This window comes from Podarcis melisellensis, assembly GCF_964234715.1.
Source record: "Podarcis melisellensis genome assembly, chromosome: 12".
Taxonomy (NCBI): domain Eukaryota; kingdom Metazoa; phylum Chordata; class Lepidosauria; order Squamata; family Lacertidae; genus Podarcis; species Podarcis melisellensis.
This window is the reverse complement of record NC_138544.1, coordinates 41,529,916-41,547,604: the sequence shown is the minus strand read 5'-3', so window position 1 is coordinate 41,547,604 and position 17,689 is coordinate 41,529,916. Positions and strand designations below refer to the sequence as shown.

Genomic DNA, 17,689 nt, shown 5'->3' with positions numbered 1-17,689 from the left:
AAATGTCTCCACCTCCGGAATGCTTCGTGAATGGCAAGTAGTTCCCTGTCATACACCGTGTAATTCCTCTCGGACTTATTCAGCTTCCGCGAGAAGAAGGCACACGGTCTCCACTCCGACGCACTCCTCCCCGGTTGAAGAAGGACCGCCCCTACCGCCCGGTCGGATGCATCTGTTTCCACTCTCATGGGTTTTCGTAAATCCACATGCAGAAGTTGTTCTTCCGAGGCGAAAGCCCTTTTCAGTTCTTCAAAGGCTCGATCCGCCTCTGCCGTCCAAACAAATTTCTTCTTGCTGCTGAGACAGTCGGTGATGGGCGCCGTCAAGTGGGCAAAGTTCTTGATGAACTTCCGATAAAAGTTCCCAAATCCCAAGAATCTTTGCACGTCCTTCTTGGTCTTCGGTGTCTTCCATTCCAGTACCGCTTGGACCTTGCCTGGATCCATGGCCAATCCCTTGTCTGACAAGCGGTACCCCAGGAATTCCACCTCCTTGGTATGAAACTGGCACTTCTCCAGTTTCACCCACAGCTGGTTGGCTTGCAGCCTGCCCAACACTTCTCGAACGTCCCTCACATGCTGTTCCTCATTTTCCGAATACACCAACACGTCGTCTAAAAAGGCCACACAATTCTTGTAGAGCAAAGGTCCCAGAACGTGGTTTATAAAAGCTTGAAAACACGCGGAGCCCCCTTGTAGACCGAAGGGCATAACGAGGTATTCAAAGGCTCCCAACGGGGTAAACATGGTGGTCTTCCATTCATCTCCCTTCCTTATGCGTATCAGATTGTACGCCCCCCGCAGGTCCAGTTTTGTAAAAATCTTTCCCTTCCTTACTCTGGTCAAAATGTCATCAATTCGGGGCATAGGGAAAGCCAGGGGCTCCGACACTGCATTGAGGGCCCTGAAGTCACACACCAGTCTCGGTTTGTCTGTGTTCTTTTTGTCCACAAAGAACACTGGGCTGCCCCCCACCGCTCGGGACTCTCTGATGAAACCTCGCTTCAAGTTTTTGTCAATGAACTCCCTCAGCTCCTGCATCTCCCTGTCTGACATGGCGTACAGCTTGCCTACTGGGAGTTGGGCCCCTGGGAGTAGGTTGATTTGACAGTCAAAGGGTCTATGCGGTGGCAGTTTGTCTGCTTCCCTTTCGCTGAATACGTTGCTCAGATCTGCGTATTGCGGGGGCACCTTCCCTTTGTCCATCACTTCCATCCCCGCTAGGGTGACTCTGTCTCCTCCCGAAACCTTCCCCTCCTTGCAGTGTTCTAGGCAATGCGCTGACCCAAAGGAGACCACCCTCTGATGCCAGCCCACTAGCGGATCGTGTAGCGCCAGCCAGCTCATCCCCAAAATGATGGGCGCTCCTCCCAGGATGGCCACATTAAACGCTATCTGTTCGGTGTGCCTTGCCACTCTCATTATCATCGGGACAGTCTGTTGGCTAACTTCTCCCCCCAACAGCTCTCTGCCGTCAATCGTAGTCACCTGCAAGGGGTTACTTAAAGGGATAGTCTGTATCTGGTGCTCAGCTGCAAACTCCTTACTCATGAAATTACAGGAGCTGCCTGAATCCAAAAGCGCCTTGACCTTTAGTGGGTGTCCGTTTGGCAGTTCTAGTAACACCTCTATCACTAAAGCGGGTCTGGGGGGTTCTGGCATGGGCACTTTCATTGCTCTTTGGCCTGGCTGCTGTGCCCCAACGGTGGCAGCCAGGCGTTGGCTTTTACTTGCTCCTTGCCTTCCTCTTCCTTTCCCCCAACAGCTCCTGCCATCCCTTGCCATTCCTTTCTTTGTGGGCAAACTCTGGCAAAGTGCCCTGGCTGTTGGCAGAGATAACATCTCTTGGCGCTCTTTCCCTCCTTTTTCCGCCCTTCACTGGGATTTGAAACTGCGCGCGCCCGCGCTGTTCCAACTTCCATCGGCTCTGCCGGCGGGAAAGGTGGCTCTGGAATGTCTGGAATGCGGAACTCCCTCCAACGGTCTCCTTTCCCTTCCCGCTTTTCCATAGCCCTCGCCTCCTGGCGCGCTCCTATGGCCAGCGCAGATTTGGTTAACTGGTCCATAGACTCCGCCCTGGGGCCCCGGGAAAGCTCATCTTTGACGGTTGAAGAAAGCCCCTCTTCGAAAAGCATTTGGATGGGCTCCGCCGATAGGTCCCACCCCAATTTGTGAATCAACATGGTAAATTCAGTCCAGTACTCACGGACAGATCTGCTTCCTTGCTGGCAAGCCATTAACTGCCTTCGCACCACCCCCTGCTCAATATCGCTGGAAAACATCAGGTCCATGGCACGAAAAAACTTCCTCGTGTCCTTTAAGATCTCATTATTCGCTGCCATCAGGGGTCTAACCCAATCTTTCGCCCCGGATTCGAGATGGCCAATCACATACGCCACTCGCGATTCCTCATCGGGGAAGTCATCAAACTGCAAGTTTAGAGCGTATTGCATCTCTGTTCTAAAGGCATGATAGTTCCTGGGATCCCCCCGAATTTCTGCACCAATCCTGGCACCTTTCTGGCGAGCGGGGTGGTTTTCTCCTTTCCCTTTTCTGCATCCTGAGCCCTCCTCTCCTCAAGCCTCGCCGTTTGCAGCGCCAACTGGATCTCCAACGCCCTGTACCTTTCTTCCAGGCTTGGACCTCCTCCAGCTGCTCCTGCTTCCCCGGTTCCGGCTGGATTGCTCATGATGCTTCTCCCTGCACAAGCTGGCTTTCGGAGACTTTCGGATTGCTGTGATGGGACGATGAGCTGCTTGTGCGTAAAATGCAAGTCCCTCAGAGTTTGATCAGGCTTTCAAACCTCTGCCTGTGACGGAGCCCCTCCAGCATGGCTGCGTCAATCACTAGTAGTATCCGAAAGTGGCTGCTTTCGGAAACGTTTCCAACATAAAAGCTCCTTAACGGAAACACGTCGTCTGGCCTCTCGGCGTGACAGTTTCCGTCGAGGTGTGGGTGTCCCTATAGGAGGTCCTGAGACCTCCCCACTGGTTTCGCTTGAAGCGTCTCTGAGCCATCCCTCCGACTCACTTTCCCTTGGAGTTCTTGCTCGCCCTCTACTGGTTCCCTCTTCCGCTGCTACTGCTCTCTCACCCTCAGTGAGCCTTTGCGCCTCCGGCGCTTTAGATGTCAGTTCCCTGACAGGTTGAGACATAACATTCTCCTTTGTATTCTAATATATTTTCCTTTCATATTGGCACCATTATCATATCCTTGACCTCTGCAGTTACCTAAGCTTCTCAAGAAGTGGCTCTGTCAACCCAGCTCCACTAGAGAATTTGCATTTATGTATTCTACGAATCTTCTGATGCAGGTTCACTCTTTCCAACATTAGCAACTCTTAAAAATGTGATTTGCTCCTGATGACATATACCTGGGGTACAATCAAGGATGATAGAATAGTATTTTGTTACTTTAAGTTTCAGATGTTCTTCAATATATGATTTGAGATCAGTTCAATTAATTTGCTTTGTATGTTTTTTTCTTAGAGGGCAGGCATTTCCTTACATTTGGTTATATCTGGCCATAACACCCACTTGTCCTAAAAAGAATTACTTTTCTGGCATCACTGAGGTCATTTTAAAAAAATGACCGCCAGTTCCTTGTCGAACTAAATTTCTCTCGCCTAAGAACTGGAAGCAGGCAATGAAGTATTTTTTTCTCCAGTAGTCAATTTGCAGCTACAACTGAAACTGCTGTAATGCATCAATAGGTGTTTTTGAAATCAACCTTCCTTTCAGCTCATACCACTTCTTCATGCAACACGTATGACCATCTGAAACCTCATGGTTTTTAAGATGATAATTTAAGTGCTTACAGATAAGTAATCCACCAGCAAATAGCTGCCTCATCTTCTGACTAAACAGTTTATAGTAGAAGGAATAAACAGCGTCACTAATCTTTGAATATACGGACACGTTCAATCCTTTGTCCATTCCTTAGAACTTTGAAGAAGTTAGATGGTGTAAACCTCCTGCCGTTGTTCACTGGATACTTGTCATTGTGAAAATAGTTGTCTCTTCATGAACTAGCTTGAATCAAGCAACCTCTGTCCATGTAGCGGAGTCTGCAGTTTACAAGGTCCTGACAGAATTATTGTCATGTGTGCCACCATGGGACTGTCGGCATGGGGGGCAACAGGCATGATCCTGCTCCCCCAGTCTTCATAGTTGTTATCCCTGGTTCCCGCATCTGAACAGGGGTAATGAAGCTCACTGCTTATCCCTGGATCAGGTCCTGTCTCTTCATCTAATCTGCCTTCTGTGCTTGCTAGGGTCAGTAAACTGGGATAACCTTGTGTACAAGGCTCTGATCTCCTTGGGAGAAGGATGTGATTAAAATGCGACAGAGATAGGTAACCAAAAAAACAGAAATGAGATGTCTGGAAGTCATAGAAGGCTCCAGAACTGAAATCCATAGTCTCCCAGCTCTATCTCCTGAGCTGCTGTACTAAATATTTCTCACACTCCTATATACTTAGAAACAGAGAGGTTTTTTTCCAGTTAACTCGCCAGAAATGTCTCCTCTAGAGAATACGTAAGAATCTACGCCAGTGCATCTTAGCAATTGAAGCAAATGGAATTCCTTTTGATCAGTGATGTTTATGGAACACTTTCAGCACAGGGACACACCCTCAGGAACTACTTGCATGGGTAAAGCAGCACACTTCCTAAGCCAATCATTGTGCTATTTCGTTTGTAGCGCTACAGGCTGGTTTATTTTTCTTCTTCTTCTGAATCTCTCCGTGTTAACGCAACGAGGAATTTGGGCTGAAATCGCTACCATCTGCATAAAGAGAGTAGCGAAACATGGTTATAACAAATGTCTGATTTGGACAGCAAAGTACAGGGCGGCTAATGGTAACCTTTCTGTCATTAACATGAAAGATTAAAGGCTATAATGTACAAAAAATGTATTAGACGGTTTATCATTATTTTTAATGATGTTTCCAAAGCTGCAGTGGGCAAGATCTCTAGAAAGGAGGAAAAATACCTCTAATTTTATTTGCATTCTTGGGAGTCTGCCCGGTCATGATTGTTACCTTTAAAATACCAGCTTTTTCCATACTCTCGGCCTAGTTAACACTCGGCAAAGGCTTTCATATAACCGCTCACTTAAATGCTCTTTTTCAAAGTAGCCTATGTTGACCTTTTACCTATAGAGTGCTGGTTCAAATCTCACTTACGCTTGGTGGAAATTTGAAATAGCGACTATATGTAATGTACTGGCTGTGGATTATGTAAAATGAACTGGTGGTTTCATTCCAGGTCCCTAAGGATTTTTTAAGAATCCTTCCAGCATCACAAATTAATAATATCTAACACTTCATTTGGAATCATACAGGTGTGAAGGATATCCATACCAGTTGTTGTGGATATGATATATACCTTAAATTTCATAGAATCATAGAATTGTAGAGCTGGAAGGGACCCTGAGGCTCGTCTAGTCCAACACCTTGCTATGCAGGAATCTCAACTAATCTCTGCTTTAAAACCTCCAATGAAGGAGAGTCCATCACACCTCATGGTTGTCTGGTCCACTGTTGAACAACTCTTACTGTCAGGAAGTTATTCCTGGTATTTTTTCGGAATCTCATTTCTTGTGACTTGAAGCCATTTAGGTCCTACCTTCCAGAGCAAGAGAAAACAAGCTTTCTCCGTCTTCCATGCAACAGCCTTTTAAATATTTGAAGTTGGCTATCATATCTCCTCTCATTCTTCTCTTTTCCAGACTAAACATACCCAATGACTTCAACCGTTTCTCATAAGACTTGGTTCCCAGACCCTTGATCATCCTGCAGACATTCTGGCTTGTCAATATCTGTTTTAAATTGTGGTGCCTAGAACTGGACACAGTACTCCAGGTGTGGTCTGACCAAGGCAGAATAGAGCAGGACTTCCATTGATCAGGACACTCTGCTTCTGTTGATGCAGCCTAGAATAGCATTAGCTTCCCTGCCCCCCTGCTGCATCACACTGTCGACTCATGTGAAGCTTGTGGTCTGCTAAGGCCCCTAGATCCTTTTCACATGTATTCCCGTCAAGCCAAGGTGTCCCCCATCTTATATTTGCGCAGCTGCTTTTTCTTGCCTAAGGGTAGAACCTTACATTTATCCCTACTGAAATTCATTTTGTTAGTTTTGGCCCAGTTCTGCAATCTGCATGTGTGGTTTTGGTGCCAGGCAAAGACATCTTTCAATTTCCCCAGACTTAAACCTTTTATGATGCATTTATGCTGCTCTGATATCTCCCATTTTATTCCTGTATAAAACATTCCTTTGGACGTTCGGGTTCCAAAGAACGTTTGCAAACCAGAACCAAAACATTGGGAGCCAAAACATTCAACTTGCAAGGCGTTCGGGAGCCAAGGTACGACTGTATATATCTAACTCAGGGGCTGCCAGAGATGCCCATCAACAGGTCCTTTGTTCTCCTTTTTGGTGATTAGTAAGTGGCCACTCTGATGTCTGTGGACATTATAACATTATGGGTTGCATCCAACTAAGTTCTACTCCAAGGAGAGCCATTGAAATGAATGGGCCCAAGTTAGTCATGCCCACCCATTTTGATGAATCTAACCCTATGTAATGAGAACATGCCACCGGTGTGCCATTTTTTATTATCCTGTGGTGTATGTAATGTGTAGCCCACACAGCACTCCCTCCCTCTCCCTCCCTCTCCTCTCTAGATTGTCATTTCCTTTAGGTTATTTTTGATTACGCAGACTTTATTATACCAAGCTAAGTACCGTGATCTGCACTATGGATTTTCCCCCATGTAAGTTGTTAGAGCAGGTTCAGTCAGCACATTCAAGTTAGTCCCTTGTGTCCCATAAATGTAATACAACACTCAGCCCACTTTGATTATTTTTAGGATACACTTATGGATATTTGTTGGGGTGGAAGAAGGCCAGAGGGAAAGGAGCAGCAGAAAGCGGGATACAGCTGACCGTGAGTGTGCGAAAGGAGTGTTAAAATGGTGACAGGTTAAGCTCCTGACAAAGACTCTGATCAAAAGCAGAACCCACATTTGAATGCTTATTCTGATTTACTTAGGGCGTGTTAGTTTAAGGGCCAAATAGCATGTTTGATGCGGGAGTTCTGCGATCTGATCTCCCAGCATTTTTGTTTTTACTTAAAAACTGGCAGCGGTACTGGGGAGGGAAGACTTTAACCCTCTCCTCCCCATGCCACTGGCTTGCATCCTTCCAAAGTTGCTGATGGCGCTGCGGTTGTGAAGAGGGCAGCCACTCCACAGTCATCTGGAAAGAGCAAGCAAGAACAGCCATTTTCGGTATCTTGAAGTTTCTGAACAGCTGACCTAGAGATATCCTAGAAATGTTGTCCTTGAAGAGTGGGGATTTTAGAGGCTATGCCTCACTGTTCATCAGAATGGAACTTATGCACAAGTTTGGGAAATAAACACTTTCCACCTTTCTAGCCCCGAAATTGCCCTTCAGTTTATCAATGAAGCGGGATCATCTACTGATTAACACAAACTGTGCTCAGGCAGAAGCACGGTAGCACTCAGTGAGCTGCCAAGAAGAAAAGGGCTTCTTTTGTTATTGCTAGAATACCTGTGGCCTTCTTTGGAGCAGTATTTGAAAAATGTTGTGTTGTGCTGCCAAAAACGGCTGTATTCTAGTTTTATTTTAGTCATGTGAGTTGATTTGACTTTTTAGTCCCTGGCCAAAGGACCAAGACCTGTTGAAACGTTGGCTCTCCTTCCCTGCAAAGATTGTAGAATTGTAGAGTTGGAAGGGACCACAAGGGTCATCTAGTCCAGCTCCCTGCATTGCAAGAACGTAGAGCTTGAACCCACAACCTTGAGAGTAAGAGTCTCATGCTCTACCAGCTGAGCTATCTCAGGTGTGCATCAGCACTGGCAACTGATCTGTGGTTGGGGTGAGAATCATGGAACACTTCCTTTCCTTTCTAGATTTATAGGCCACCTTTATACTGAAGCACTCATGGCACTTTGCAGTTTAAAGTATTGACACACTGTCCAAGATGCAGGACAGGAAAGGTTGTGGGAACTGGAGGGTTGTGGAGGGAAGAAGAAAAAGAGGGAAAATAAGAAAATGCAGGTACCAACTTTTTCTTGCCATTCCAATGGCCTGATGACATAATGAGGTTGCACAATGTGGGTGCAATGAATGGTCACTGCAGCAAATCCACTTTTTAAGAAACGCCTTTTTTTGCAGTTAGTGAAGTGACAAGAAAATGCATTGAAAAGTTTGGGAGGGATGAGTGAAAACATATACACACCTTGGAAGCAAATGACAATGAATGCTCAACAAACAGGTGTTTTGGAAGACCCCTTAATGAACATGGCCCCAAGATCAGCACATGAGCACCACAGGTTCTCTTGCTCAGCTTAGCCTTAAAGATGCACCCTGCACTAACTACAGCCATAAACTTTTACAAATGCCCCTGGGAATCCATGTCTGTATGTTGCTGTCCACAGGTGATTATCTTAATGACTGACGGGTATTCAGGAGACCCTCCAAGAGAATGTAACCAGCCTGAAACCTTGTGGTAAAAATACCTCATCTGGGAATTTATTCTGGAGCTGTCTTTTCCCCCCACAATGGGTTTCATTTCCTGTAATTTAGAGCTGGATGTCTTCATGGAATATCACATGGTTTCAGTTTACACAGGAAATCAGCCACAGTTGCAAGAAAATTCTTCATCTCGATCTCCCCCACCCACCCAAGGAAAGTTTGCAACATTCTGGTTTCACCTCTGCTTAGAAGTCTGTGTTCTGCAATGTGATCTCTGGCTACGCCCAGAACAGCAGATTTATTTCTGGCCCTTGATAATCCCTTTATATGAATAAAGCAATGGCGTGCCCCACCCCCGGCCACCCGCTTTCCCTTTACAGCAATTATATTAATCCCAGTTGCAAGAGGGAAAGGTGGGGGGAGGGCTGTTCGGCAAGTTGAGGGTGAAAATCACATTCTGAAACAGGAAGCGTGCCCAGTAAAATGGGGTTTTAAAAGGTCTAGGAGATTTTTAAAAAATCAAATTAGAATGGGAAGAACCTTTTTTCTTTTTTTAAATGGGAACAGGATTAATCGGCATGGTTAAAAGTGCTGCCCTGTATGGGATAGTTCAAGAGGGTAGGTGCTGGTTATATACAGACTTCAAATGTTTTTGTGAAGCCATGCCAATAAAAGCAAACATAACTCTACTTCCTGTGTTATTTTTATTTTGGTCCCTGTATTTTACAAGGATCCAAATCATACTGCCAGCACTACAAATGCCAGTTGCTGGGAATTGCAGGTGGGCGAGTGATGTTGCATGCAGGTCCAGCTTGCATTCTTTCCGCAGGCATCTAGTGGGCCTCTGTGAAGACAACATCCTTGATTAGGTGGGACGCAGGTGATCCAGCAGCTTCTTCTTGTGTTGTTGCAACTTTTATTTGAGATACTGGAGAGCCACTGCCAGCCAGTGTAGACAGCACTGAGCTATATGGACCAATGGCTGGTTCAGTATAAGCATCAGTGTTTGGTATAACATCCTCCTCTTATAGATTTTCATTTGTGAGATTTGGATGTAGGAAAGGACCACTTTCATTTGGTGTTCTCTCTCTCTCTCTCTCTCTCTCTCTCTCTCTCTCTCTCTCTCTCTCACACACACACACACACACACGAGACTCCCTTCTCAGACAGTGTTGGCTACAGTGCTTACAGGTGTCAGCCCAAAGTAAAGAAAGTGTTCTTTTTTTTAAAAAAAAAAAACTACTATAGTTTTATGTAAGAATGCAGAATCAATTAATTGATAAACAAATTAAGATTCATATGATTAATCAAGCTTATGGTGATTAAGATAACTTCAGTCTAGTGACAACCTATGAATTACTCACCTGAAGGAGCCTCTTGGTTGTAACCAGCATGACAGCAGAACATCCTCGCCTCTGCATATCAGGGTAGTGAGAGGCAAATGGACCAGCACTCCTGCCCCTGAATGTGTATGCAAGAACTCTTAAGGCAGAAAAAGAGCTTCCGGCCTCTTTCTGCTTGCTTCTCTGCTGTTGCTGGTGTCTTCTCTTTCTCCAGTGTGGAAGAGCTCTTCGTTAATGGGCAAGGACGGGTCTGACCCACTACTAGATTATCATAGGGGGGAGCAGAATGGTGAAGTGGTTAGAGTGAAGCTCAGTGAGTGACCTTGGGCCAGTCCCTTAGCTCTCAGCCAGTCCCTTAACTCACAGGGATGGAGAGCCATGTTTACTCACAGCCCTGGAAGAAATGGCCTTCGAGAAAGGATGGCTTGTGAGTGCTATAGATACTGATTTACACAACACCTTTCTTTGCTACTTTCTGCCGGAAGCCTTTCAGGATTTAAGTCTGGGCAACTGACTTTCTCATCTCACTGGCACCACCAGTGTGGACTAAGGAGGAACTAGGCCAACCTTGCCAATCATTCGACAACAGGAATATTGAGCTTGGAGGAGGCAGGGAGTGCCATGATTCTTCAGGGGCAGAGAGAATATGCATGAGGAGGAGCCCTTGCCTTTTCAGTATAGAGGATCTAGGATAGGAGAGGTGGAAATGACCTGGTTGCCAGAGTGGCCTAGACAGGGACATCAGTCAATGGCACCCAGCGAGCTTTGTGGGTGAGTGGAGGTTTTGACCGGGGTCTCTGTGCTCCAAGTGCTCTGGAAGACTCACTTATTTTGGCAAACATTCCCCTGAACTTGGAACTTTTCAATTTAATCATTCCTTTTAACTGTTTCAATGGTTATGTTAGCTGGCTTGTTTTGTGGCATTTTTTTAAACTGTCAATGTTTTTAATGCTTTGATGGAATCAATTTGTTTGGGTATTTTAATAAGGTATGGATTTTACAATTGATCTTATACTTGTAGACCACCTAGAAGCCATTTTGGCACATAAGTGGCATACATATATATTGACAGCAACGGCAGTTGTTTTCTGTGTAAGGTTCATAGGAGGTTCAGTATTGATAAAGGGGTTGTACCCTCTCTCATTTTAGCCTCACAACAATCCTGTCAGCCCAAGACATGGCAACTACTGGCCTACAGTCACCCTGTGAGCTTTATGGCACCTGGGGCTCCCTGCTCCAAATCCAACAAGTTGACCTCTGTACCACATGGACAAAGGTTTACATTTCCCCCTTCAAGTTCACTCAGGGATGATGCATAGCTCAGTCTTTTGCCTCCAATCTGCAATAAACTGCAAGGTGGATTACAACTGAGGATTACTCCATAATCATCATATGACCTTGTGTGGATCAGATACTGTTGAACACACAGTAATTTTGGACACAGTTAAATCACTGCAAGGTGACTTCCCTCTGTGTTTGTCCCAGGGTAAAGCTTCAGACGAGATTCCTAGGTTTTAAGGAGGCAGAAAGACTGTGATGGTGTGTGTCAGCTACAGAAGTTTTTTAACATTGTGTTTTAATTGTTGTAACCTGCCCTGGGACCTTAGGGTGAAGGTGGGGAATAATAATGATAATAATAATGAATAATTAATTAATAATAATAATTAATAATAATAGCTTTCCATTTTCTTGTCTATAGAGTAGCTCATGCAAATGAAAAGCTCTGTTCACACTCCATTGTTTAAAAGAATCTTCCTTTTGTATATCTTGCATGTTTGCCCAGCTGAACAAACTTCCTAGCAGATGTCTGGTGTAGGATAACTAGATTCAGGCAGGGAATGTCTCCTGTCTGGATGTCCTGCAGTGTGAACTTAAGATCCCTTATTATGTCCTTCCTGGCTTAACAAGGAAGTGGTCTTAATGTGTAGGATAAGGATATGAATATATATATATATATATATATATATATATATATCGCACTTGAGTTTGCATTTTTATTAAACAGCCAGCAAAAGGTGTCCTTCCATTCTTCTCCAGATCCCAGGCAGAGTAAACCAAGCAGCTGAAGAGGAAGCTTGCAAGAGTGACCCATTTCCTTGGGGAGCTTGCCTCTCCTTACTTCATACCTGCCCTTTTGAGTCAATATATCAAGCATATCGTGTAGTCAGTTTGACCAGTGGAACTACTTGGAGTCATCCATGGGCTGCCCATTTTGGGTTGTTACTGAATCACCTGCAGGAGTTAGGAAGGTTCCTCAAACTCAAGGAGCCCATGAACCTGCAGTAATGGAAAATATGGATAGTTGGGAATGACAGAACATAAATGGATGAGCAGATCTCCTGGCCAATATTATTTCTGAATATGCCTTCTTGTGCTTGTCTTGTCTAGTATTTGCAAAATCGGAGCGAGCCATTGAAAATAGAAGTCCGGCCCAAAGTTGTAATACTACGCCTCGCAATGTGAGGGTGAGCTTGAAAAAAGAAGGCTCATCTTCAAACTTGACTGTGTCAAAAATGTTGGGAGAATCTGCAGTGGAAGGAGCAGCCTTGAGACAGAAGCTGGTGAGTTTTCTCTGCTGTCAAAGCTGATATACAAATGTCAAATGGAAGGGGTGGGATCCAGGATAGCCCTATCTGAGCATCATAATGGCATCTTGTTGTGAACTGGGTAAGCAAAATCACACAGCATACGTTTTTCAGAATCATAGAATCACAGAATTGTGGGGTTTGAAGGGACCCCAAGGGCCATCTAGTCCAGCCCACTGCAATGCAGGAATCTCAACTTAAGCACCTATCACAGATGGCCATCCAACCTCTGCTTAAAAAACCTGTAAGGAAGGAGAGTCCACAACCTCCCAACAGAGTCTGTTCCAGCAGACTAGATAAGTTGTTGTTGTTGTTGTTTAGTCATGTCCGACTCTTCGTGACCCCATGGACCAGAGCACGCCAAGCACTCCTGTCATCCACTGCCTCCCGCAGTTTGGTCAAACTCATGCTGGTAGTTTTGAGAACACTATCCAACCATCTCGTCCTCTGTCGCCCCGTTTCTCCTTGTGCCCTCCATCTTTCCCAACATCAGGGTCTTTTCCAGGGAGTCTTCTCTTCTCATGAGGTGGCCAAAGTACTGGAGCCTCAGCTTCAGGATCTGTCCTTCCAGTGAGCACTCAGGGCTGATTTCCTTCAGAATGGATACGTTGGATCTTCTTGCAGTCCATGGGACTCTCAAGAGTCTCCTCCAGCACCATAATTCAAAAGCATCAATTATTCGGCGATCAGCCTTCTTTATACCAGATAAGTAGTGCTAGATGTTTAGCTGGGCTCTCCCTGGTGTTGTTAACACCTTTAGCTCTCAGAATACAACACCCATATTAACATGCTGCTAGATGGAGTGAGATGCTGTCTCTCCCCCCCCCCCCCGGGAAAAAGACATCTGACACAGTGGAGCCTTTTCCGTTCTGGCATTAGCATGACTTGACAAAGGTTGGCAGTGTAGTGGATACACAGAAACAGTAACTTCCTTGGCAACCCAGCACAAACGCTCCTTGTTAGAGCGAGGAAACCAGCTAAGTACAGCATGACTGCCTTATCTGTTAGATAGCATGGGGATGTTTGTGTATATCCAGTGTCTGAGAATTAACCTCTTTGAAATGGCCAGAGAGACTTCTGGTTCCTTTAATACATATCCTGTCCAAGATGCTGACTATTTTGCTGGGAGGGGGTGGGGAAGAGATGCTGCAGGAAACCCAAAAAGAAATAATCTCTAATCTGGACCCAGATGGTAGCAAAGAGCAGGAAACATTAGGTAATACAGCAAATACGATGCACAATTTTTTTTAAAAAATTTATTTTTGCTGTTAAACTGTGACATAACCAGTTAGGTGGAAACCAAAGTCAGGAGGCCCCACGAAATTGTTAAGACTTTGTGTCATTGGGGTCTACATTAGAGGAGTCGGGAGTCGTGGCTTGGGTCTGGATCAGACACGACACGTTGTGGTAGATAAGCGTCCTAGCATCCGCACAGTCTCCAAGACAGTCAAACAAGCCTAAAACCAAGACTAGAGTGTAGATATGCCCAAATGGGTGAAACGTCGTTAGACACATTTTGGGAAGGTTCTTCTTCAATGGCCTTTGTCATAAACATTCCATGTACACATTTGCAAGGCAAATGCGTAATGATCCCACAATTTGTCATCTTATAACTGATCAATTTCTAAACTAACTCCCAGCAGGCCTTTGGGGGAAAGTCATGTTCTTTAGACATGTTTCAAATGCCTCCCCCACCTCAAAAGATACTGTAGAGTTTGAAAACGGCAACCAAACTGATCAGGTGGGTGGAGTAACTCTCGTACAGTGGTACCTCGGGTTACATACGCTTCAGGTTACAGACTCCGCTAACCCAGAAATAGTACCTCGGGTTAAGAACTTTGCTTCAGGATGAGAACAGAAATTGTGCTGCGGCGGCAGCGGGAGGCCCCATTAGCTAAAGTGGTGCTTCAGGTTAAGAACAGTTTCAGGTTAAGAACAGACCTCCGAAATGAATTAAGTTCTTAACCTGAGATACCACTGTATAAGGACAAGTTACAGCATTTGGGGCTTTTTTAGCTTAGCAAAAGAGTAAGTTGTGACATGACAGAAATTTATTAAAACTATGCATGGAAGGGAGAAAGATAACAGAGAAAAGTTTTTCTGCCTCTCTCATAACACTAGAGAGACCTGGATGCTGGCAGATTCTGGGCAGATATAAGAAAGCAGCTCTTCACAGAGCGCATAGTTAAACTGGGGAACTCACTGCCACAGGAGGCAGTGATGGCCACCAACTTGGATGGCTTCAAGTCAGAATGAGGCAAATTCACAGGGGGCAAGGCTCCCCATGGCTATCACCAGCCAGGTCGACTGTGTTCCACCACCATAGTCAGAAGCATTATGCCTCTGAATACCAGTTGCTGGGTATCTATCACAGGTGGGCAAGAGGGCTGTTGCACTCGTATCCTGCTTGGGGGCTTGGCATTGTCTGTTGTGAGAGCAAGATGCTGGGCCAGATGGCCACTGGCCTGTTCCAGTTCTATGGCGTGCATGCAGCCCCAGTGCCCACAGAGAAAGCATCAGTGCCATGCAGCGCAGGAAGACAGACAGAAGTGTAAACCTGATTCTGTGTCATCTCATCCATGCATGCAGGGCCCTTCTGTTCTCTCTCCAGGTCTGCTGCGCAGATGCCCACTTCCTGGGCCACCTGTGGCACCACTCCTGCCGTTCCTCCTGAGGCTGCCCTGGTGCCCATCCTTAAGGACTGCTCTGCGCCAGCATCCCCTCGCTGGAACACTGCAGATCCAGGCAGATGCATTACCACCCCGCGCTAGATCTTTAAATATGCTGACAACGTTACTGCTTATTTATTCCGGTCGCATTTTGAACGAGAGAAGCGAAAGCCTGCTGGTATTGTGCCAGAAATGCGATATATATAATGATGTTGTTTAGCAGCAACTGTCTCACTTGGTGCTGTTGACAGCAAAATAAATTAGCATGATAAACATAATTTCTCAAAAACAGCTAAGTCAAAACAGATGGTTTAAAATATTTTGGCAGGGCCCATTAGCCCAGGTTTACATGTATGTGGAGACATTAGTTCTGCTGATGACATATGGTGCCTATTTACTATTTTTGCAGCGAAATGCTCTCGTCTACAGCTTTATCACGGAGAAGGAGGTTGAAGGGTTGTTTAGCTTTAGTTAACAGAGATCTATTACTTGCTAATTTACGGAAGAAGAAATGGGGAGGGACGGGGCGAGGGGGGAGTGTAGCCATAGTAATAATTCAAGGAGCAGCAGAGGAAAGTGGAGGATAATGACACATTTGTACACTGACACAATAGAGTATTATTGAATGCTAATAGCTACTTGTATAACAAAATGATGGGTTGCTTACTTTGCTCACTGTGTAGAAGTTGCCTTCCTCCCCATCAGCTCATGCCATCCACAGCATGAGATATTCCCCAATAATAGTGACACTACCCAATAGCACCAGCCTTTATTGCGTGTATTCAAAGCCCTTTGAAAAAACACTAGTTTAGTGATCCTCAAAAGTTGTCTAGTAAGGTCACGCAGTACTAGTATTCCCTGTATGGGAGATGGGTTGTGTATGTGCAGATGCTGAGAGGCAGTAGCCCTGCTAAGGCTATCAGGATGAAAAGCATCTAAGCATCAGATGAAAAGCATCTAAGGGTCAGGCTAGGCAATCAATCTGGCACTTGGTGGATATGGCTGGAAAGTGACTCTGATGCTGCTCAGTGACTGGGCACAGATCCGTGATTGGTCTGGAATGTCTCGGGGCATGAGGTGAGGGCTGCCCCCTTGCAGGTCTGGTCAGTGTCTGCACGGGAGACTACCTGGGAACCTCATGCATGCCACCTTTCAAGTGCCATGATGGCATCAGGGCAGGGAATACATGCACAAAATAAATGCACAAATGTGTGAACGAACGGCCGCATGGTTCCTCCAGCATCCAGCTAAGCTACAACTTGTCAGTTATTCTTGATTTAGAGCTCTTTGCTAGTAGAACAGACAGTGGGCTGAAGGCATTTAAGCAGGAGTAGGACAGCAGCTGTCTGGGATGCTGTAGCTGTAGAGGTAGGTAAACTAAGGCCCGGGGGCTGGATCCAGCCCAATGGCCTTCAAAATCCGGCCCATGGACAGTCCAGGAATCAGCGTGTATTTACACGAGTAGAATGTGCCCTTTTATTTAAAATGCATCTCTGGGTTATTTGTGGGGCATAGGAATTCGTTCTTTCTCCCCCTCCAAAATATAATCCAGCCCACAACAAGTTCTGAGGGACAGTGGACTGGCCCCCTGCTGTAGATCTCTGCTCTGAGCAAGGGGTGAGACGAGGTGAACTCCAGTGACCCTTCCAACTCTTGCATTCTATGATTCTTTGGGACTACCAGGGGTCTTGTAAGGGGATGTTGGGGGGGGGGGCTAAGCCCCAGGGCTTTTGGATCTGCTGCCCCTTTGAGCTCAGAAAAAGGATGCAAGATTGTCTTTCCTAAACAGAACCACTTCAGAATGGATGTGGAACAGGGTGTGGAACTGCAGCAACAAAGCATGGAGCTAGCATTGCTCAAACACAGGGAGGGCAAGGCCACTCCATTAGTTTTTGCAATGGGCCTCTTAGCTGCATGTTTGGGTGTGATCCCCACCCACCCCCGCCGTCTTTTCAAGGTCCTTCAGTGCTCCCTTGCCTACCGTGTCTCTGCCTGACTTCCTATAGGGCAGTGTGATCTATGCTGTCTTGTCGCTCTGTCTTTCGCATATTCTGAGGTGGGTGGGACTCCCTGAAGTTCAGAGGCTGAAAGTTTGGGTGGGTGGCAGTGGCGTAGCGTGGGGGTGCAGGGGGGGCCGGCCGCACCAGGCGCAACATCTGGGGGTTAGGGGGCGCAAATCCACGGGTTAGGGGGTGCAAATTACTTGCCTTGCCCCGGGTGCTGACAACCCACGCTATGCCACTGGTGGGTGGACATTTGCTGGAGTAGTCCAAGGGTGCGGTGACCCATCTTTTAAAAACCATTTTTTAACACAGCCTCACACGCCTATAAGCATTCAGCCAGACAACCCTCCCACCTGCTTTCTGAAGGGCCATTCCAAGTACCATTTCTACAGGTGAGTGGTGGCTGAGACCCAGGTGTCAATTTTATTGGTCCTAATTTTTTAAGGGAAGAGCCCCCTTAGCAGCTTTCCCTGTGGTTAAGTGAGGTGGAGCCACAGAACACCCTCCTGCAGTTCTCTGCCGTCAGGATTGTTTGTAAGGAACAGCTGTCAGCGATTCTCCTAGGAGGAAAAATTGAGCAGAATCAAT

At 46.0% G+C, this 17,689-nt stretch overlaps 1 protein-coding gene across 1 annotated transcript in view; it reads left to right on the top strand.

Moving 5' to 3' along the window:
• Window positions 1–17,689, top strand: part of LOC309380857 (uncharacterized protein) — a gene marked incomplete at its 5' end in the record, with an annotated part of 68,017 nt that overhangs the window by 19,659 nt on the left and 30,669 nt on the right. Inside the window, 2 exons of the mRNA XM_081930951.1 lie at window positions 6,872–6,948; window positions 12,233–12,405. Of these exons, the coding sequence (XP_081787077.1) occupies window positions 6,872–6,948; window positions 12,233–12,405 (250 nt within the window). The remainder of the gene's footprint in view (window positions 1–6,871; window positions 6,949–12,232; window positions 12,406–17,689) is intronic.